This window comes from Crotalus tigris, unplaced genomic scaffold (genome assembly GCF_016545835.1).
Source record: "Crotalus tigris isolate CLP2741 ecotype Arizona unplaced genomic scaffold, ASM1654583v1 scf7180000018879.704157, whole genome shotgun sequence".
NCBI lineage: Eukaryota > Metazoa > Chordata > Lepidosauria > Squamata > Viperidae > Crotalus > Crotalus tigris.
In genome coordinates this window covers 484,496-508,526 of record NW_024097253.1, presented here as the reverse complement: position 1 = coordinate 508,526, position 24,031 = coordinate 484,496, and the positions used below count along the sequence as shown (strand labels likewise).

General features: G+C 39.8%; 1 protein-coding gene across 5 annotated transcripts in view; it reads left to right on the top strand.

The window, feature by feature from the left end:
- The window catches only part of BCLAF3 (BCLAF1 and THRAP3 family member 3), a 51,128-nt gene that overhangs the window by 3,899 nt on the left and 23,198 nt on the right, over positions 1-24,031 (top strand). For 3 of the 5 annotated variants that reach the window (XM_039357223.1, XM_039357225.1, XM_039357222.1), the window contains exons 2-8: positions 7,211-7,284; positions 7,851-8,429; positions 8,773-9,378; positions 16,901-17,166; positions 18,090-18,198; positions 18,556-18,619; positions 20,357-20,472. In XM_039357223.1, the coding sequence (XP_039213157.1) occupies positions 7,244-7,284; positions 7,851-8,429; positions 8,773-9,378; positions 16,901-17,166; positions 18,090-18,198; positions 18,556-18,619; positions 20,357-20,472 (1,781 nt within the window). In that variant the 5' untranslated portion in view covers positions 7,211-7,243. The remainder of the gene's footprint in view (positions 1-7,210; positions 7,285-7,850; positions 8,430-8,772; positions 9,379-16,900; positions 17,167-18,089; positions 18,199-18,555; positions 18,620-20,356; positions 20,473-24,031) is intronic. The other 2 variants (XM_039357226.1, XM_039357224.1) reach the window with 1 other exon arrangement.

The window sequence follows — 24,031 nt, the reverse complement described above, 5'->3', positions numbered from 1 at the left end:
GAGGGGGGAGAAAGAGAGAGAAAGAGAGAGGGAGGGAGGGAGAGAGTGTGTGTGTGTGTGGGGGGGAAGAGGAGTGGTAGACCAAGGGCAGATAGGGAGGGAGGGAGAGAGACAGAGAGAGAGAGACCCTTTTGACATCTAAAATGAAGATAACACTGCATATATCCCTTTTTTACCTTTGTGTGTATGTAATTTTATTCTCTTAAAGCATTCTCTTGGTGATCATTGTTTTAATAGTATGGATATTCCCAAGAGTCATATTTTTACTTTTATTTTTAATGTGTGTGTGTGTGTGTATACATACACACACACACACATACATACACAAACACACACACACCCATAATAAAGGTAAAGAAGGATATATGCAGTGTTATCTTCATTTTATATATCAAAAGGGTTTTGCGGCTCCCGGTGTTTTGTTTTTGGTGGGAAACGGGTCCAAGTGGCTCTTTGAGTGTTTTGGGTTGCCTACCCCTGGTATAGATAAACAGAAAGCTGGTTTTGCAAATAAAGTTCAGCCTACTTTGGATAGTCTTACACCCATGAAAGAGCAATTCCATAATATGGGAGTGCTCTTTGAATGATCCAGCTGTCACTGGATTCACAGATAACATGGATTTTTACACAAGATTGAAGTGCCAATAGTGACTTTTCATAGTCAGATTTGGTTACAGTTATCCATACCTTGGTTTCTTTCTGGATTTTCTATTGCAACACTATATATGGGATGTCATAAAGCTTGTGGAAACTGCAGTTAGTACAAAAGATGATTGCTAAGTTGCCAACCAATGCAAGTTATAAGAATCAATTGGTTACTTTTCCGAAAGATCTATTATATTGGTTGCCAGTTGCTTATTGGATATAATTTAAGATGTTGGTATCTGCATATCTGGCATGAACTTGCTTGGGAGATCAGAGGGCTTTTTGACAAACAACATAGGCAACAATGCATTTTGGGAAATTGGTTATATCCTTCATGGTATCTTCCTATGCATACTAGTCTGGTTCAGTGTTTTTCTTACAACAGACTTAGGAACACTGACATCAGACAATGCAAGAGTGGCCTACAGATCCTTTCCTATTATTCTTTGGGTTTTGAAATCTCTTCAAGTATTGTGCATCTTGTTCTCAGGGTGTTCTTGTTTTTGTTCATAGAGCTTCTGTTCAATATGCTGATACTGAATTTTTAGGCTATTGATGTACCTGAAGAATTGGAATGGAAGATAAAAAAATAATAATGCAGGCCTAATTGATTCATTTTAAAACCTGCAGTAACATTTTATACGTGATCATGAATTGTTCCTGTTGTAAACTTTAGGGCCAGCCATCGGGAGAATGCTATTTTGTCCCATTATTGTTGATCAGCTTCCAAAATGGGAAAAGAGAAGAGGTCCTGTTACATATTAGTAATTGGTTGAAACAGCACAAAACGGGGAATGAAATAAATGGATAAAATTTCCCAATGAAGCTTTCATTAGATGGATATATTTATAGTGAACATATGAATTTAACTATATATTTGGCAAAGTTTTTCTCTCCTAAAGTAGATAAATTTCTGAAAAGATTCTATGTTAAAATGTATTGACAATTCCTTTCTGCAAGGTAAAAGTATCTGCATAGGAAATTATACTAGTCTTATTTAAACCTGAAGCAATATCTCATCTATTTCAAATTTTCCATGATTTGAATATGAAGGCGTTGCCTGGTTGTGACTTTATCTGTATTCGACTTTGGCCTGCTGAAATTATTTTGAGCATGGACAGGAATGTTCTATTTCTGAATTCTGTCTAGAAACACTTCTCTGATATTGGATGCAGAATACTTTACTGTTTTATTAATAAGCAGAAATCTGAAACTGAAATTTGAAACATGGATGATACTGGGTAGAAATGTTAAAGCATCAAAAACACAAGAAAATCAAGTGTTTCTGTAGTGATGTGCACAAAAGAGATCTATTTAAATGAAAAGAAGAGCAGTAGTATTCTACCATAATGTATTAAGTGTAGAAGAGACATTATTATACATTTCTGGTTCTTTCTTTCCCCTAGCCTTTCTTAGTTAAATCCATATGTATAAAAATGTTTTTGGGATGAACAGTATTACTGACCATGTACCATTAATAAAGGAGGCAGGTCCATTTTATCTGTGGTTTCTCTATAGTTTACAGTATATAAAGATAAAGCTATTGTAACAAAACAGCAAAAATTTGGTGACTGAAAGTCAACAAACATTTTGTAATAAACATTTTTGTAAAGTAGTTTCCACTTCATTCAGCAATAAAATAGCTAAGGTTTCTGAATTGTTTGCTATGCATTCCTCATTTAAGGTAAATTCTACATTAAAGTACAGTGTATGTCATTAAATCTTCCATGGAATGTTAAAGAAAGCATTCTCTTTTTACAAAACGCAGTAGATGAAAGTACTCCAAATCTCTAAATACAAAAAAACTGAGATATAATATTGAGTTGGTATAAATAGAAAAGTAAAAACTTGACATTTCTCCATGTTTGAATTTGGGAGTTTATTTTGATAGCACAGACTGGGGATTTTGAATACTTATTTTGTATAATGCTAATTCAAAACTATCTGCATGATAATCTCAATATTGCATAATTTTTGCTACAGTGTATATCATGACAGGTTGTGACAATTCAGGAAGGTGTGATAATTCAGAAAATAATAGTACATACTGGATATATCTTAATTATGGCATGACTATTAAATTATTGTGTATTTATATTTTTAAGAATATAAATTTCTGCAAGATTTGTTTATATGTGTTTGTGTGTGTGAATCTTAATATCTAATTATTGCACAGTGATTTGCGAGTTAGTGGCTGAGCTCCATGGATAGATTGCAGGATGTTGTCAGACCGGCCCCAGTCTGATCTCTTAGGGAAGTAAAACTCTCAATTCCATTTGAAGTGAAAAAGCAGTTTTACTAAGAGATGCTGATTGCAGGACAGTCAAGCGGAATCTAAAATTCCCACAGGCCAATACAGAGCTAAAAACCCTGGTTTACCCGGGTGCTTCCCCTGTGGTCCATCTGAGCATAGCCAATCCAACACCACCATGATGTTACCGGAAACTGTGAGGTGTTTGGGCTGGTGAAATTCAACAATCAGGGCAAACAGATGCCAGCACGAGCTGGATTCCAAATAGCTCTGTTCTTCCTCAACTGTCAGTTACCCCCTCCCAATTTCCCGCCATAAAGATATACAGCAAATTGTCCTTTTGTTCCCCCCTCCTTTTCCCATTGATGATAGAACGCGGCAAGGTGCCAAGCTGAAGTGGCAAGGTGCCAAGCTGAAGCTGCTAGTTCCGACATGCTACCCTCCTTGATAGAGACGTTAATCCTGCAAAACAAAAGGAAAGACACAATATAAAAGAGAAACAAAGTAGAAATACAGTTAGAACAATACTATTTCAATTTATCAGGATACTGGTTGTGCAAACATTTGAGAAGTTTGGCCTTTTTAATGTATTTAAGGTTCACCCTTTCAGTTTCTGAAGGAGGGAAGTCCTTCCACGCTACCAAATACTGAAGTTTCCAAATTGGCTGGATAAATCCCCACTTTAGGTTTTTATCTATAAAAAGATACAGCTCCTCCAGCTCCCTCGGGGTCATCAAGTATAGTTTGGGCTTGGGTAGCCTAGCCCCCAGCAAGATCTCTATGGAGCAGTCTGTTGATTGGTGGGGTGGGAGTTCATCTAAAATCTTTTCACTAAATACATCCCGCAAGACCCAGTACTCCATTAGAATTTGGCGATCAGATTTCTTCCATTCTTGCATAGTAGACCTAGCCTTTGGTTTGATTCCTTCCTGGCTTCAATTTAGGCTTTGTCCACTCCATTGGATTTTTAGCAAACCCCCCTCCAGTTCACATAAGAGTTCCACTTCTGTAGCCACACTAGTCCCAGCACCAAATGTCTCTCCAAGCCCAGGGCCACAATAAAACTCAAGAGTCTCTGTTTATGCCCCCATCTGCATTTCTAAATTTGGTGATGAATATCGCTGGAATCCCACCCACCCCGGTCACAGAGCCATCTATCTGGCAGAATGCCACTGGCACTTTGAGCAGTCTAAGTCTCACTCCCAAATCTCCACCAGGGCAAGGTTGACCAAGGACCTGGTGTCATGGGTACCTCAGAGGCTGGTTTGGAGGAGAAGGAGGAAGAGTTGGAGCTGGGACCATCCAACGGGGAAGGCATGCCAGGGGCTGAGGACGATACTGTCCTGGCCTCTCAGGCATTGGGGGAGGTGATCAATCAGACGGAGAGCTGCCTGCCTGCACAAACACGGGAGGATCGGCTACTGATAGGCAGCCAGTCTCTTCTAATGAGGAACAGCTGCCTATCCACTCAATCCAAGGGCAGGGAGAGTGGAGCGTAGGCAAGTCCAGAGAAGGACTGCAAGACTACTTAGGAGGAGGTCGCCCCACTCCCTTCTCACAAGGAACACCTGGAGGGGAGTAACTTAAGGAGAAGCTGTGAGGAGTTAGTCTTTGCCAGGTACAATTGTTTACTTTGGTTTACCCTCCGCGGCTTTTACTTGTGCCTGTTGTTTTTTTGCCTTGCCTCTCTTGGAAGATTGCTCTTCACATTTTGTTTTGGACCGCGCCCTTCTCTTGTGACCTATGTTTCCCCTTTGCTTCACTGGGCTTTTGGAACTGTTTCTTGCCTGGCACCTGTTTCTTGTTCTTGTATTGTGCCTGGACCTGCCTGGTGGATTGGACTTAGAACCCTCAGCCTTGCTGAGTATGCTCCTACTCTGTGGCCTTTCTTTTTACTACTGGGGTTGTGTTTGGGAGTCTGAGGGTGTCTGCCTTCAGGGTAGCATGAGGGTGGAGCCTTACCAGTTGTTGGAGGGCTGTTGGCTGGAACTTCATTAAGAAAAATACAAACTCTCTAGAGGCCTGTCTTGCCTTGACCACCTGGGTCATAAAACCTGGTACATCCTTAGTCCAGAAAGGCCATCAGGCTGGCTTTATGCTCCGAGAACTGGGCTATCAGTAATGGGGACAGTCACCGGGATGACTGGACTACTTACCAGGGGGACATCATTGGAGTTATTATTGCTCTCCTCTGAGCTCCTCACTGGGCTGGTCAGAGTTCTCCCGCCATCCTTCCAGGGTGGTCTCAGGGATTCATAACTGCGGCTTGGTAGACTTTTTGGTGGGCCTTGGAATTGTCTTCTGGACCAGTTGGTTGAACCTACACTCAGCAGCCCGGTGCCTCTCATTTCTGCATTTGAAACAGGCTGTGGAACATTGCTGAGAGTTCTGGACACCTGTCTTTGCTTTTGGGGGTTCCTTCTTCTCTGAGAAGGATTTCCACCAATCTCTCCCTGGACAATGCTTGTTAGGAGCACGGTCGATCTCTGCTTCCTCAGGGAGAATGTACAGCCATGGACAGTGGAAGGGGTGCCCCTGGAGATGTAGGTGTTGTAGATCTCGTTGGTTAGCTCGTCTTTGAAGCAGCCAATCAGGATGTCTTGTGTCCAATCATTCAGTTAGCAGATCGCAGAACTCCTGGGTATACTCGGCTTTATTCCTTCGGCCCTGGCCGATGGTCTTGATTCAGTCTCTAGCTTTTCAGTCAGGAAGAGGGTCTTCAAAGTGCTTGTGGAGCACCGCCATGAAGCAGTTGAAATTTCTTAGCTCCGACACATCATCATTGTGGAGGGGGACCATCTACCTCGATGCAACTCCTTCCAGGGCCATGGTGACACATCTCACCTTGCTGCCCTCTGTAGCTATTTTGAGACCATATTCTGCATGTAGGTCCAAACTTGAGCTAAGAAGGACCCCAGTTGCTGGGAATCTCTGTCAAATTTCACACCCAGTTGTGGGGTCTTGTGGCTCCTCCTCGCCAGTGCAGTCCCCACAGGGGCCCTGCACTGGGCCACCCTTCCAGGTGTTGGGGCTGCTGTGGCCGCTGCCGCCATGGGTCCGTCACCAGCATTGCCTGCTGTGGCAGATGTGGTCATCCCATCAGTTGCTGACACACTAAGCATGATTGATTGTCTGGCTGGAAGGCTTGGATGACTGCTTCTCATGCCTTGAGTTTTTTTGAAAGCTCCCCGCATAAATTTGATGGCTTGTTCCATCACCCAATCAGCTTGTAGATGCTCTCTACCCGTCTCTTCCTTCTCCTCCTCCAGTTCTTTCAGCTCAATCTTTTGCTCCCTCTGGTGGCTTCCACAAATAAAAGTCACCCCTGAGGGCTTCTCTTCCTTTCTTCCCAGGGACCACCTGAGTCTTGGCAGGTTGCTGCAGCTCTCTGCATCTATTATCTAGTTAGAGAGATCCAGCCTGGAAGGGGACCTGGACAAAGCCTCCCCCCAGCATTCAATCTCCTGGTTGCTCTCTTGAGCCGACATTGCGTGCACGATCCCCACAGTAAAGGTGATGCCCTCTCCAGATTGACAATAAATGCAGATTCTGCTTAATGTCAGATCTGCCCCAGGCTGATCGCTTAGGGAAGTAAAGTCTCGACTCCCTTTGAAGTGAAAAAGCACTTTTACTAAGAGATTGCAGGAGAGTCAAGCAAAATCTAAAATTTCTGCTCACCAATACAGAACTAAAACCCCTGGTTTCCCCTGCCCCCAGTGGTCCAACCGTGTGTAGCCAATCCAGCACTACCAAGATGTTTTATGCAAAACTCTGAGGTATTTTGGCTGGTGAAATTCCACACTCAGGGCAAACAGCCTTGAAGATGCCAGTGCTCCAGCACGAACTAAATGGCTCTGTTCTTTCTCAACTGTCAATTACCTCCTCCCAATTTCCCGCCATAAAGGTATACAGCAAATTGTCCATTTGTTTCCCCCCTCTTTCCCATTGATGACAGAAGGCAAGGCACCAAGCGTTAATCTTCTGCTAATCCCTGGTTTACAACACTTTAGTAGGAATGGTATGATTTAGGCTTCTGTCCCACTTTTTTTGTGGGCATTTTTTTTCTTTAGAAAATTACGTACGGCAGAATTTTTAAAAAACTAATGAATGCAGTATATGAAATCAGCAACTTATCAAAACTTCCATTTCAGATAAAATACGAGGTTGTTTTTTGCTTTAGTTTTTCGTTTTTGTTAATTATTTATAAATTAAATACCTTTTTTGAAATATATTCTGGTAAACATTAAACTATTAACAGTTATAGTATGTACTAGTTACTGCTAAATATTTACTTGTTTACATTTTTTCTAATAGTTTAACGAAGACAGCTTACAAGTATATGAAAAGATGGTTAGATCACGGTCAAGATCACCACGATGGAAACGAAGGTAAATGGTCTTCTTTTTCTATTGCTCATACAGGTTTTACTTAATTTACTAGAAGACAGCAGCACTAAATGATTATCTGAGAAATATTTTTAATTATTGCAATTATATTTGGAAGTAAATGTATTCAGGATTTTAGGGTGAGAGATCCTCTTATCTGTAAGAATGGAATATAATATTCTCTACTGAGAATATAGCTGTGATAACATTGTTTATCTTTTGGAATGTAGCTGGTGATGGAACAGAAAAAGTTTTATGCGGCACTTAAAATTTGCTGCACTTCATATAAATAGTTTTCAGAAGCAGTTAGTCTGTATAATAAGAATTATCTACATGATAAAAACCTGTTCCAGTTTTACTTCATTTTCCCTCAATTTAAGCAACAAAAAAGTGAAGCAGCTTGTTTAATTTGCAAATGTTTTTTAAAATGTAAAGATGCCAAATATAATAAGCTCCTATATGTAAGTTAGAACAATATTTTATGCTACTTTGTCAGACTCTCAAACCTACTGACATAATGTATGTTGCAATAATTGAATTGAATTCTGTATTTATGTGTTTTCATGTAGATCTTTATCACCAGTCTTCAGAGCACAGGAATACAATAGACAAAGGCATTATCACATTGATTATGACTCTGAATATAAGATTTTCCAAAAAGACTCAAAGAAACTTATATCTTGGAGAATGGAAGAGGCAAAACATGGGCAAACCAATCCCAGATATATACCACATGAAGCTAACTATCATCGACTTCATGAATCCAGGTCATATTCCCCTTCTCTGAAAAGAAACCCTTCAGAACACATTGATAATCATAAATCTTTTAGAACATATTCACCTGAAAGAAATGAAAATATCAGAAGAAACCAATTTACTTCCAGATATTTAGAAATGTCTCACAAAGAACACCATCAGTCATTTTATCCATCTAAAGTACATGTCAGAGAAATGCATGAAGATACTAGAGCTGTTGGAAACACAAAAGAAATGAAGACATACCATAGGCCATTAAAGACTTTATGTAAGTTTGAAAGGAAGTGGAATGAAAATGACTTGAGGCAGCACCAGTTACAAGAAGACAAGTATGTTCAATCATCTCGAAGATTTTCTAATGAATGTATGCCAAGGAGTTCTTCCCAGAAGAGGTAGAGAAATTGCCCAGTTTTATTTTTATTTTTTTTAGTGGTGTAAAGCCTCAAGTGAAAACTATTTTCCCTAATAGTTGAAGATTTCTGCCCAGAAAATTATTTTCTCTAACAATAAAAATATAGTTTAATTGTGGGCTACTGGTGTTAGAGGAATTTTATTTCTTTTATATTAATCCTGTTGGTGACTAGCATATTCAAGATCATAATTTCCCCTCTTTGGTGGCTTGAGGGATCACGGGGTGACACATTCTACCTAACACCTGAGTTTACCAGCATTCTGCATACATAAATTCTCATTTTCTTTCTTACTGCAAGTATAAACTACTTTATATCAACACAGGTATCCTGACCGTGATTACAGAGAATATGGGCCCAGCTCTAAAAAGGTGAATGAAATGGAGAGGTATGATAGAGAATCCGCAAGCAGTTCCAAATGGAAGCAAAATCATTCTTCCAATCAGAAAAAGGAAGAACAAAGAAATCTTGAAGATCAATGGCGTGCTGAACTTAAATACAGTAATAATTGTGAAACTAAGATTACATATGAGTATTCTCATAAACATCATAGATATCCAGATGGAGGAAAATATTCCTCTGATGAAAAAGAGAAATATGTGAAGTTGGACAACGAGAAATACAGCTACTGTAAAGGAGTTTGGAATAGTAAATATTCACGTCGTCATAGCAGTGACAGAGCAAGCCGAATGGGAGAGCCTCACGCTGAAGTGGGAATGAAATATAATTCAGGGAAAGGCCGCAGTTCATGTGCTAAATTCTTAGAACAAAATGAAAAAGAACAAGCAAAGAAAGATGTGGATTTTAGGGGAAGAATAGATTTTTCCAGCAGCTACCAGCATGATACCCAACATAAAATTTCAGATGTTCATGCTAGGAAAGAAAAGCTCACTGTCAAAGTGGATATGAAGAAAACAATGCATAAATACAGGTAATGTCTCTTAATTATATTTTATTGATTTTATTTCAACAAATTATTAAAATGAACATATTTTGATAATTTTAGATCAGTACAGTGGTATTTCGGTACTCATCGTTAATTAGTTCTGGGAGGTGCGACAAGTACCAAAAACGAGTACCAAATAAGGAAATAATTTAATGAATCACAAGGTAACCACACCAACAAGTTGTAGCTTGTGCGTTGTGAGTACCAAACAAATGATGAGTACTGGGACAACATTTTTATGTCAAAATGCATTGAGTACCAAATTCGATGACTTTCAAAACAGTTGAGTACCAAGATACCACTATACTGTTGAGTTCAGTGACCAGGATTCAGAGAATTGCAGTAGCTTCTTCCTTCATTGTCCCATTAGCTTCCTGAACATCTGAATATCATGGGACAGTTCTTACCTTTATCTCCATGAATATCTCCAGTGCAAGGGGCTGCAGTTAAAATGAAAACTCGGGGGAAAAAAAAGCTCCTTTGCGTAGTGCATCCTGAAATATGTTTGTTTGAAAGTTATTTCAAAGTAATTTTAAATAATCACCTAAAAGATGAAAAATGTCATATAATTATAACTTGCTTGAATTAGCTTGGCCTTTAATGGTTTATTTTGTGACACTATGAATCATGTCTGTAATCAGTTCATATAATCAAAACTGGATGACAAAAGTTTTCCTAGTTTTATAATTTCAGAGACTGATTTGTGGTTGCTTTAAGCATGTTTTAAACTTGTATGTTCAGATGTGCCTTTATCAAGTAGTGTTCCTCACTCAAATCTTGTATATTATTAGATGAAGAGCTCTTTATGTTAACTCTGAGCAGTGCTATCTTACAGGATAAAGGTGAAGGGATGCTGAAAGTTATAATTGGTCACAGGTTTCAATCTCTATATGCTGCCTTTTCATTCTGTATTTTGGGGAGGAAGTCTCTCACAGCTGTACCTTAGAGAAAACTATTCTTCTATATTTTTTGTTCATTTATGACAATATTTTTTATCATATCTAATCTCGGAGTTAGGCCAGCAACTAACTCCAGAGTTATAAACTGCATAGCCATGAAATGCTGGCAGTTGAGTTGTTAACCTGTTGAAAAGATAAGATAATTATAGTGGTGCCTAAAACACATATTTTAGATCATATTTATGCAGAAATATTGAAAATCAAAAAGGGTTCGCAAATGTTTAAGCACCACTGTACAAAGATTGAACTTGCTCAGTTCCCTTATGTATCATTACATAAGGGAAAGATGACAATATAGCTCAAAGGATGAATAATAGAAGCTCTAGTATCCTAGAGCAGTGGTTCTCAACCTGTGGGTCAGGACCCCATTTGGGGTCGAATGACCATTTCACGGGGGTCGCCAAACCACGCTGTCTGCCATTTTTTTCCCTTTTCCCTAGCTGTCCTACTCCCTCTTATTGGTGGCCACACCCACTTGGGGGTCACCACAACATGGGGAACTATATTATGGGGTCACGGCATTAGAAAGGTTGAGAACCACTGTCCTAGAGCAACATTCAGCATTTTGCTGATTTGAAAAATCATTGTATATTTTATGATGCATTATTTTCTAGATTTGCTGTATAAGTGAAAATATAACTTTCTGTAGCATGTTTTTAAAAGCATAACAGAAACCCAGATAATGAAATTTCAGTTGGGCATTTTGTAAGTCTTATACTGTGGTCTTGTGTCTCTGAAGAAAATGAAGGAAAATGCCAATACAGTGCAAGAATAATCATGTCAGCTAGCACCTTTATTGTGCTTCGCTGCTTGGTGACAGATTGTCAAGAACTGTGGGGAGGAAGGAGGGAAATGCTTGGGAAACAGAAAATAGAAATTGTACTTTATTGAGAGGCTACCTCAAGGTTACCCAGCTGACCATTATGAAAACATCTTGCATGAACTTGATTGGTTACACTAGGGCAGTGGTTCTCAACCTGTGGGTCGGGACCCCATTTGGGGTCGAACGACCATTTTACGGGGGTCGCCAAACAACGCAGTCCGCCATTTTCCCCCTTTTCCTTAGCTTGCTACTCCCTTTTATTCTGTCTGTACCCTGCTGAGTCCGCCAAAAGTCCATTCTGCAAACAGTGCTGCACCAGTTGAGTAGTCCTCGACTTACGACCGATTGGGGGGTCGCGGCATTAAAAAGTTTGAGAACCACTGCACTAGGGGCAATGAGAGACAGTAAAGGGAGGATGAGGGATTTGGAGCATGATTCTCAGTTCTGGCTATGCAGCGCTGCAATATATTTAGAGTTTGGGAAGGATTCCATGTTTGAGAATCCTCAAGGGGAAAACAACTCAAGACGCTTGGGAAATTTTGAAAAGAGAGATAATAAAAGCCCAGTCTATTACAATACCAACGAAGAAGAAAAATAACAGCTCTCAAAAGAAACCAGCATGGCTGAATAAAGAACTCTCTGATAAAAAGGACAAGTATAACAAGTGGAAAGAGGAGCACATAACTAAAGCAGAATATCAGCAAATAGCCTGAGCTTGTAAAGATGAAGTGAGGAAAGCTAAGGCTCAAAATGAACTAAGTCTTGCGACAAAAGTCAGAAATAAGAAAAAACTTCTTTCAACATGTAAAAAACTAGAAGAAAGTCAAGGAAACTGGAGACTAAAACATACAATTGGAATTGGGCATGTCTAGTTTAATGAAGAGAAGGACAAGGGGGGACATGATAACAATATTCCAATATCTCAGGAGTTGCCACAAAGAAGAGGGAGTCAAGCTATTCTCCAAAGCACCTGAAGGCAAGACAAGAAGTAATGGATGGAAACTAACCGAAGAATGAAGCAACCTAGAACTAAGGAGAAATTTCCTGACAGTTAGAACAATTAACCAATGGAACAACCTGCCTCCAGAAGCTGGGAATGCTCCAACACTGGAAGTTTTTAAGAAGAGATTGGACAGCCATTTGTCTGAAATTGTATAGGGTTTCCTGCCTGCGCAGGGGGTTGGACTAGATGACCTCCAAGATCCCTTCCAACTTTATTATTATTATTATTATTAATCATCGCAGTCAGCCAGATGTTCAGACTGGATTTGGCATTTTTGTCTACCTATCGAATCCTTACCAAGGACCTGTGATAGGCAGATGTGGATGTTTGATGGTATTACAGATATCGTCGCAGGATGGAAGCAGTTCCTAGTAAGGCCGCCTTTTGCAATTGACTAATGGCGAATTTGTCAATGCCGATGGTGTTCAAGTGGTGCTCCAGTTGTTTTGGGATTGCACCCAAGGAGCCTATTACTATTGGTACTACCCTTGTTTGCCTTTGCCACAGTCTTTCTATTTCTATTTGTAGGTCTTTGTATTTTATTATCTTCTCCAGTTCTTTCTCGTCTATACTGCTGTCTCCAGGCATTGCCACGTCCACTATCCAGACTTTTTTGTCTTTCTTATCGACAATGGTTAGGTCTGGGGTGTTGTGTTGCAGGTGCTTGTCTGTTTGAATTTTGAAGTCCCAGAGCAGTTTAATTTTATCATTTTCTATGACTTAACTCCATTTTATGATCCCACCAGTTCTTACTTACAGGCAAATGATATTTCTTGCAGATCTTCCAATGTACCATTGTTGCTACTTTGTCATGGGGCTGCTTGTAGTCAGTCTGTGCGATCTTCTTGCAGCAGCTTACCAGGTGGTCCACTCTTTCTTCAGCTTCTTTGCATAGGCGGCACTTACTGTCTGTTGTTGTCTTGTCAATTTTGACTTTGTATGCATTTGTCCTTAAGGCTTGGTCTTGTGCAGCCAGAATTAATCCCTCGGTCTCTTTCTTCAATTTTCCTGCTCTTAGCCATTGCCAGGTTTGTTATTATCTGCTTTCCCAGCTATTTTTTTAATGTATTGGCCATGTAGTGCTTTGTCTTCCCATGCCTCTATTCTGTTCTTCATTTGGTCTTTCTTGTAGGCCAGTTTGGTCTCTCCAGTAGTCAGTAAGCCTTCCTGATATACTAATTTCAGTGCATCTTCATCATTGTTCTTCAGATATTCTTTCAAAGCCATTTTTTCTTCTTCAACCATCTGATGTACTTGTAGCATTCCACGCCCACCTATTTGCCTTGGTAGATAAAGTCTGTCAATGTCATTGCGTGGATGAAGGGCATGATTCATTGTCATTATTTTTCTGGTCTTCCTATCCATTGCTTTTAGTTCTGCTTGAGTCCAGTCCACTATTCCAGCTGTGTATCTAATGACTGGAATTGCCCAGGTGTTGATTGCCTTTATGGTATTTCCTCCATTGAGTTTGGACTTTAAGATCTTCTTCACTCTCTTGATGTATTCACCTCTAATCTTTTTCTTGACTTCAGTGTGCTTGATGTTGTCAGCTTGAAGGATACCCAATTATTTGTAGTAATCTTCCTCATCCAGACTCTTAATGTTATTTTAGTGGGGCATCTTGATTCCTTCAGTTTTCACTATTTTTCCTTGTTTGACAGTAAGTGTGGCACATTTGTCCAAGCCAAACTCCATTGCAATATCTTGGCTATATATACGGACAGTGTTCAGCAGCGATTCTATTTCAGATGATGTTTTTCCATACAGCTTCAGATCATCCATGTAAAGGAGATGGGATGGTCTGGCAGATGTTTTTGATGTTTGATAGCCATGTCCTGAGTTATTCAGTATTGTTGACAGAGGAAACAGTGCAATAGCAAATAGTGGTGGTGATAATGAATCTCCTTGAAATATTCCTCTCTTGATATTAACCTCTCCCAGTTTTTCACCATTGACCTGCAACTGTGTCTTCCACTGTACCATCGATCTTTGCACAAATTTTCTGATGTTTCTACTGACTCCTCTTAGATAATGAATCTCCTTGAAATATTCCTCTCTTGATATTAACTTCTCCCAGTCTTTCACCATTGACCTGCAACTGTGTCTTCCACTGTACCATCGATCTTTGCACAAATTTTCTGATGTTTCTACTGATCCTCTTATTTCGAGGCACTTGATTATCCAGTCATGTGGCAGAGAGTCAAATGCCTTTTTGTAGTCAATCCATGCCACATTCAGGTTGGTCTTCCTTTTCCTGCAGTTTTCCAAGATCATTTTGTCTATTAGGAGTTGATCTTTTGTTTCTCTGCTGTTGGGGCGGTTTCCTTTCTGCTCGGGTGGAAAGAGATTGTTTTCAACTAGATGATATTGTACTGCATCAGCTATCACACCAGTTAGCAATTTGAAACTTGTTGGTAAGCAGGTAATTGGCCTGTAGTTGCCTGGTGTTGCCCCTTTTGCTGGATTTTTCATTATTAGGTAGGTTTTCCCAGTTGTTAGACACTTTTCAATTTCTCCTCCTTGTAGTATATTGTTGAACTGCTTGGCAATGAGTGGGTATATAACAGTTAGATGTTTCAACCAAAACCCATGCAGTTCATCTTCACCTGGTGCTAACCAATTTTTGATCCTCCTTGCTCTTTTTTCTACCATTTTTGTTGTTATTACTAGTTCTTTCATTTCAACTTCTGTTTTACTTGCATGCACCTCTTTTAACCAAGCCACATCGTTGTTGTGTTTCTTTGGGTTATCCCATATCTGCTTCCAGAACTGCACTGTTTCTTCCTTGTCAGTACTGACTGATTCATTGCAGTTTCTCCATTGATGGATTGGTAGAAACATTTCTGATTGGATTGAAATTGGAGGTTCTGCCTATAATTTGCAATTCAAGCTTCGTATCTGCTGACTTTCCTGGCTATATTTGCTGCTTTATTATTTCCAGTGCTTCCTTGATCTTCCTTTTTTCTAAGTGGTATTTCTTGATTAGGTATTATTTGGTCTTGTTCTTCATCTTTTCTTTCATCTGTTCTAGCTTGCTTGCATGTGATCTTAACTTGCTGATCTTATTTTCCGGTCTAACCTTCCATTTTTGTGATGCACTGTTTGTTTGTTTGTTTGTTTTTTGTTGGTTTTGCATCTCAGGTATTCAGTTATAATTGCAGCTGTGCTGTACGTTAGTTGGTTTGTTTCTTGCAGTGAATTGGTGCTTATACTTGACATTGCAGTATTTGCATCTTTTAATGCTTGTGCTAGCTGTTTCCTTGGAACAAGCTTCAATGCAGGCAGCCTTATTCTGTTGTTTTTGTGCTGTTCTAGATGCTCAGTTATTCTTTGTTTCAATTCTTTTATTTCTTTAGTTAGAGGGTTTTGTTCTTCCTGAGGAAGAGTACCTGGTTTCCAGATGAGAACAGTTGTATATCTCTGATGGATTCCTTCACTGCCAACTCCCCCTGGTTTGCCTCTACATTCTGAATTACTCCTGGCAAGGCTTTGATTTCTTTGCCCTGGGTAAACCCTTGCAGTTCGTCCAATTCTGTTTTTGTCAATACTTTATTTTGTATTACACATCGGCGTTGATCTGCTAGTCTTTGTTCTGTTATTTCTGATTCTGGATGTTCTTCTTTCCAGAACTGGTGCATTCGTTTTAGATTTCCTCTTTTTGTTGGACTTGATCTGTAATAACAGATCATTATTTCTTTGTTTTCAATCACTGTATTTGCGACAGGTAAACACCTTTTCTTCCAGTAGTTCTGCAGCTGCTGACCCTGGTTGCTCAACCAACAGTCCTGAGTCCTATAACCCATTTTTCACCAGATATCCAAGAACTCCAACATCTAGCGTGGACCTTGTTAACCCGGGCGACATCAGAGCCGGTATGGCTTTCTGAAATTTACATCTCACCATATTTTTTATGGGAGAGACACTCTTTGTCTGACTCCACTGATGAGACCTGTCCAATATGGTTGAACCTCTGGCATAGCTCTCATCTTCCTCAGAGTACACAAGCCCCACAATCACGTCAAGGTAGTGCCTCATTGGGGGATGATGATGATTGTTGTTGTTGTTGTTATTATTATCTCTAATAAAACTATACATTTCTTAACAAATGGAGCCAAGGATTATTTCTGTTGAGAGGTTCAGGTTGTGAGTGATCTGACATCACATATGATTGAGGCAAAATGAAAAAAACTGATTTCTGCCATACATAAAAGATCAGATAACTCTTAGAGTTATGATCAGTTGCTATTTGATATGAGTTGAAAGTAGGATTAAGTATCACAAATACACAAATCTGATTGGCTTTCTATTGATGTCATAAAAAAACAAAATAGCATTTTTTTTATAGCTAAGCAAATCTGGAGACACTGTTATCACTATTTCACATATATGCAGTGTATATGGGGAAAGACTGAGCAACTGTATTTCTGCTCCACAAATACTTTCATGCCTTTGCATTGTGTATGAGAATTCAAAAACTGCATTTTGTATTTGAAATTGTATATGTATATTAAATTTGTATATGAATGCAGTAAGAACAGTGAAATGCTATAAATATGAATATTACATTTGTATATTGAATCATTAATATTCCTACCTGTCTCCATCCTTATATGTGGATTAATATTCATTTTCCTTTTTTAATCTCTATTGCTATTTTATTCAAATACTTTGAATGTTATTTTAACAGAGAATATTTTCTAAACTTTTCTAAATTTATTCCAGGGCAGCTTCTGGTCATATCACGGAGAGGCAGACATCATGTGACCTAGTAGCTGTTGGTAAAAAACCTCAAAGTTTTCATCCTGTTTTTGAACATATAAAATCTGTGACGCAGAAGATAGAACAAAACCCATCAAAAGAATTTGCTCAGGAAATCATCACAATTATCCACCAAGTTAAAGGTGGTTACAGAAAGTTAAAAACATCTTGTTTCCATGTGGTATCATCACTGTCTAGTAATCAAAATATTTTGTATGTCATTAATCCAGGTAAACCAAGATATGTGAAATGTTGCAGCTGTTTAATAAAGTAGTATGAGATTATTATCAAAAATCCAAGAAAGACTATTTCACTTTTTAAATTAGAGGTGCTGCGATTTTTTTAACAATTGAAGTTCAGATATAATGGCTTTGTACATGCATATATAGATCAAATTAATACTTTAAAAAACATTATTGAGGATTAATGGACACAGAAGTGTAATACACACACAAATTTTTAATTTGAGATAATTTTAACTAAAATGTATATCAATTTGATCTTTCTGCACTTGACTGCCTAAAATGGTAAAAGTTATATGGGCCCCTTGAGATGAAAGGATTAGTGAGTAGATTTTGAAGGCTATATTGAAATAAAATCATGCTGTACGCTACCATTACAAATTTATGAAGGAAAATATGGCTTTAAAGTTTACAAGGTTAAGACAGTTATGACGAACCTTTTAGACACCAAGTGCCCCAAAACCCTTCGCCCACCCCTGCTCCACCACTTGCTCCCCGCCTGCTCCCAGGGACACCTACCGCCTCCATAGCCCGCTGCAGCAAATCAAGCGGCCCTGCAGCACCATGGCCATGCCCTCTATCCATGCCCCGCAGCATCATCTGCGTGAGAGGGTGCGAGGGCGGAGTCTTGTCCCTGCTGCCTGGCTGCCGTGTCCTTGGCTGTGTTGCTCTGCATGGGCCGCACCCGGGGCGACTTCTCCAGGGAGGCTGCTGGTGGTGAGGAGGGCGGGCGGGGCTGGGGTGACAGTGCGTGTGCCCACAGAGAGGGCTCTGCGTGCTGCCTCTGGCACACATGCCATAGGTTCGCCACTACTGGGTTAAGATACTACAATCTTCAGGGTGGAGATTTCAATTGCTAACCATGATATTGCTGCTTGTCAATTTAGCTTTTTTCTTCATTGTCTTCACAGCAAATTATTTTAAATCTTCTGACCTTACTTTAAATGAGCGCTTCTCAAAAATACAGGAGATATCAGGGGCAAATGAAGTTAAAAGATATTTGGATCCAGAGATTCACAGGTAAGGTAAATTTATTCAACCCATAAAATTTATTTTGGTTGATTAAATAACAAATAATTCTGCAAAATTAAGATATATCCAGCATGTGATATCTGCCTTTTCCACTATGAACATTTCTTGGTTCATTTTCTGGCTCTTCCCAATTATTTCTATGATCTAATTATATCCTACCCTTTCTATTCATATTCAGAATGGTCTAAATGCATTCCTGCACTATGACCAACATAGACCCAGAGATTTTAAAAAACTCCCAGCAAGTTGTATTATTCAAATATATTTTGTGTAATTTAGTATCTGTTGTAGTTACATTTTTTCCATATAATTTATTGATACTAATTTGCTTGGTCATTATATTAGGAGAATTGATATGTCTCTGGCAGAACTTCAGAACAAACGAGCTATTTCGTGTGAGTCTGGACAGGTATGTATATTTATCTCCTAGTGAAAAAAAAAACAAATTTTCAGCAGTGGGATAAAGTGTCTTATTTTAATGAATCCATAAAATGTTTATTTATTCAGCATGTAACCCTACCTTACTGAAACAATGCTGTATCTTTATTTTTTATTGAAATGCATTTCTTATTCCAATTGCCTCCCAAAGAGCTGAAATGGATGTAATTCTTTCTTCAAACATATGAGGTGTCTAGGTTCCAACTAATGGAACACTTCAAAGAACTTCCAGGCATTGTTTATCTAAGAAGTCTTTATTCATGTAACAACGTGTCAGCAGGCATGGATGGATGCCAAGATCTAAATTCCCCTCCCTTGATCACATAATGTTCCAGCCTATTCCCTCCTCTTTTTTACAGTCATAAATCACATTCTCCAATCAGTTTGAAGGCCAAAGGTTTTCTTCCATTTTTTTCAGCAGCCAATTCCTTATCTCACTAATCCCTCACATGCATTCTTTCTCTTCCCCTCCCAGCATCATTTAAGTTAACTTTAAAAATATCACACAGCTTTGCATATTTTGTCAGAGCAAGAACATCCAATATTAGCAGCATTGACGTGAGGTAGATTTGGCTGAGAATTTTAAGTTCACTAAACCAGGGCTTTTCAACTTTTTCACCCATTGTACCACTTTTAGGATATGGCAATATCCAAGTACCACAATCGCCTAGCAAGGTGTCAAAAACTTGATGACCCCCCCCCCCGCAAAAAAGGAAAAAAGTGATAAAGTACAGGGAGTCCTCGACTTATAACAGTTTGCTTAGTGACTGTTCAAAGTTACAGTAGCACTGAAAAAAGTGCCCCCCAAGCCACAGCCGAGGAAGACACCTGCCTGCCTGCCCGGCGGCACTCTTCCTTCTGTCTGAGGTTTTCATTGTTGTGAGCATTTCTGTTGAGGATTGGCAGCATGGTTGGGGTGAGGGTGTTTGGTTTTTATTCCCCCCCCCCGTCCGTCTCCTGGGTGGCTGCAGCAAGTTTTGGTCACTTCATATGACCCTGGGACACTGTGACCATCATAAATATGAATCAGTTGCCAAGCATCTGAATGTAAATCAGAAGACCCTGGAGATGCTGCAACATTCCAGCTGATCGGCACTTTTTCTGGGCTCAGCAGAAGCACCAGGATCAGCGCCGAGCTCCAGCTGGAGCCTGGCGCTGATCCTGGCACTTCCGCTGAGCCCTGACAGTCCCGAAGAAGCACCGATTCTGGAGCTTCCGCTGAGCCCTGACAGCCCTGCAGCTCCAGCCATCTCTCTCTCAGGCTTGTCTGGTGCTGCCACCGGTTCAGCTCATTCCCCTCCCCCGCTACCACTTTTCTAGGATGCTCGCGTACCAGCTGCCAGGTGCCAATGTATCACAATGGTACCCGTACCACTGGTTGAAAAGCCCTGCACTAAACTGATTTTAATAGTTGAATGAGAATTTTTTACTGCACTATAATGTATAATGTCCTGTTAGGGGCCCTATTACCTGATTGCATTGTTAATTTCAGTGTAATTATTATGATAATTTTTGTTTTTATGGTTTTAATTGTTGTATATTGTTCGCTGCTCAGTCAATTGGTTTGAGATATAGAAATTGAATAAATAAATATTCATTTCTGTGAAATATAACACTTTATTTTATTCTAATACTGGTCTTATGTTAAAGTTAGGTGAAAATAAAAATAAAAACTTTTAATTCAGTAATCCATTTATTATATTTTTAGAATGTTGTGAGAGTTCTAGAGGATCCAAATGATTTAAGACATGACATAGAGAGGCGAAGAAAACAGAGACTGGAGAATGAAGATGAAAATATATTTTACATTAATATCCCACAAAGGTAGATGTTCTCAAAAGAAATAATAGTTGGAATTGAAATACGATAGTCACACTATTACATTCTAATGCTATTTTCATGATGTGCATCTTGAACTTACTTTTTCTTTTCCCTTTGCAGTCTTACATGAAATATCATAATCCACACAAAAATTCACATAGTATTCCTTTGTTTTCTACCCTATTACTAGAAGATACTATAATTTGAATTAATGTTGATCTTAGTATCAACTTTTTACTATTCTTTTCTTTCCCCTGATACCCTCATTATAATAAGTTGTATTAGCATGATATAGTTTGGATTATAGACTATAAATGAACTAGTTTAGTTGTAAAATATCTGATGTACTATATTGGGAATTGAGGAAGAAAATGCAATCAGATTAATTGTGTACAAAACTATGTAGTCATTCTGTTCTTTCATATCTGGTTTGAAATACTTGTTTCCTACCTACATAGTCAGATGATTTTTTTTTAATTTTGGCGGTATGAATAAACTTTGAGATAGCAGTCACAGAGTAGAACCCATCACGTTTCGATTTAGTTTTTTTCCAAAGACAGTGCCCATATATTTTTGATACTCCTTTTCATCTGTGAAAAAAAACATTTTTCCCAGCTCTTCAAAACTAGTTCATTTTTCATTAGACATTTTTGCTTCCACCTTTCAGGAGATACTTGATTTTATTTAGACCTCAGCCATATAATAATGCGAATGCAAGCAACTGAGATAGGATACTGTCTTATATCCTTCTATAAGATTCATGTTACTTCTATAACAAAGATTCATGTTACTTTTCAGTACATTTTAGTTGAAATGTTGTAAATTTCTATTTATTTATCATATTTATATTGATAAATTTTAGTTGCCCTCTTCTGAAACTTCTTTAGCTCCATTGTATCCTCTTTGGGATGTGATGACCAAAGCTGCACACAATAGCCCAGATGTGACAGCATCAATGGTTTATATAACGGCATTATGGTATTGGCACCTCAACTTTCAGTACTGCTTTTTATTATCTCTAAAATGCTGTTGGTTTGTTTTATGATAGATGTTATAGCAATGCCTTCAATTAAACTGTTTACACCCAAGATCTGTTTACTCATTACAGGTAGTCCTTGACCTACAACCACAAATTTTGGTTGCTAAGTGATGCTCTCATAAAATGTAACCACTTTGCTTAGCAATGGCAATCCAGGCAATTGCCACTGATAACTGAATGCTCCAGTCTTATGTGAGGCAACTTCATGCTAGCTTCCCACAATCAGGTCATTGGGGAAGCTGGCTGGAAGTTGCAGACCTCAGGCCCTACTGGCTTGGGGAGGAAGCAACAGTGTGGCTGGGGTTATTACAGAGCGTGCGTGAGGGCATTGGAACTGTTTGGATTTTCAGCTCCAAAGTCAAGAGTCTTTCCATCCTGAGGTTGAATATTCTCCATGGCTGAAAATTCTCCTTGGATTTTGGCATGGGATATTTTCAGCCACCCTTCAGAATGGAAAGGACTTCCTCTTGTTTCTAGGTACTGGCTAAAAAAGCTCCAAAATATACCAAAATCCAAGCAAGAATCTGTGTAGAAATCAAAGAATACATGCAGAAATCTGCTGCACACATACAAGTCACTCCACATGCCAAGAGGACTCCCTCTCATTTTTGCAGGTTGGCTGACAAACTCCATGCCAAAATCCAAGCCTCAGTGCAGAAATCCAAACTGCTGCTGCCTCCCTCTTGTTTCTAGAGGCTGGCTGAACCCATTCCATGCCAAAATCATTCTTGGATTTTGGCATGGAGCTTTTTCAGCCACCTACCAGAGATGAGAGAAAGTTCCCAGAAGGCAGCAGTGGTTTGTGATCTTTCCTGCTGGTTTCTCCATTGACTTTCTGGGAAAGCTGGCAAGGAAGATTGCAAATGGAAATCACATTATTGCAGGGCACATGGTAACCAGTCATAAGGACAAATAGATTGCCAAGTCCCAAGTTGCAATCGTGCAACCACAGGAATGAGGCAATAGCCATAACTTTAGGAACTGGACATAAATCCTTTCACTAAGCAACATTGTAATTTTGAATGGTAGCTGAATGGTCATAACTCTACCATTAGTCACGGTTACAATTAATCTCATTCATTTATATAAGTAGTTAGAAATGTTTGCACTAGTGTGCATAACTTTACATTGAATGATATCCTACACATTGACATCTATTTCTCTAAATGTATAGAAATCCCTTTGAAATTCTTTCAAGTCCTTTATTGTTTTTATGACTGTTCACAGTTTAGGGTCATAAGTAAACATGGCTATTCCACTTCTCATGCCTGAATCCAGGCAATTTATAAATAGGTTAAAAAGCATCAGCTAGACATAACCCTGGGGAACCCCCTAGCTCAGACATGTTAAACACAAGGCCTGCGGACCAGATCCAGCCTGCAGAGAGCCCAGATTTGGCCCCCGGGGCTGTCCCAAAAATGGCAAGGGACTGGCCCCTACTGCCCCAGCTCTGGCCCACCCCAACCCGGTTGGGTGCTCCCTGGTGCACACACCTGAAACGGTAAGCGCTCAGGGGTTGGTGGTATGCAGCAGAAGCTGCAGCTCATTTGCTTCACCCCGCCCCTCCCAGCCTAACCCCGTCATGCCCCACTTTGCTAGGTCTCCTCCTCCGGCTCTGCTTTGCCAGGTCGCACCTGTCCTCACTCGGGCCATGGCGTTCTGTAAGCCTAGCACCCCAGGATATGCCCAGCCTGCGGGATGAAAGGCCCAGAGAACGGAGCACGCGGTGGCACAAGCCAACCATTGGCCGGCTCCCAGTCGCCCTCTCCATGTGGTAGGGCTGGAGAGGGAACGCATCATTCATGCCAGATGCAGAGCAGCTGCCTGGAATTTTCTCCCCCTTTCCCCTCCCCTTTTTTTAACCTCATCCCATTCCATTCAATGCAGCTGGAGGAAAAGAGCAAGAAAAGGGAGAAAGCAGGGAGGTGTGTGTGTGTGTGTGTGCGCGCGTGTGTGTGTGAGAGAGAGAGAGCCATCAGGGAAGCAAAAGTGGGGAATGGGGAGCGTTGCAAACAGAATAAGCAAACTTACAAAAAGGGAATCTCTCTCTCTCTCTCTCTCTCTCACACACACACACACACACACACACACACACACACGTGCTGCATCAGAGGGGTGGTGTGCAGGCAGGTGAGAGCAAACTCGCAAATTGGCTTTGTGGTCTATTCTTGCTGCCTCCCCTCCCTAAAACCCAGCCGATAATAGAATTCTTTGGATTGAATGGGACATTAAGAGGAATTGGCGTGAGTTGAAATTAAAAGGCTGAGTCAACTGCCCCCCCCCCAATTATTGGAAAGTGTTTCTTGCTTCTACTTTCTCTCATCTGCTCTTTTATAATTTAATCCAGCCTTACCCAAACTAATGTCTTTTGGATGTCATGGACCACAGTTTCCACCAATGCAATGATAAAAGCCCAGACCAGCACAATACCATTGAGAAAGAAAAACAAGAAATTCAAGAAGAAACCAGCATGGCTGCACAAAGATCTCTGACAAACTGAAAGAGAAAAAAGACAAATACAAA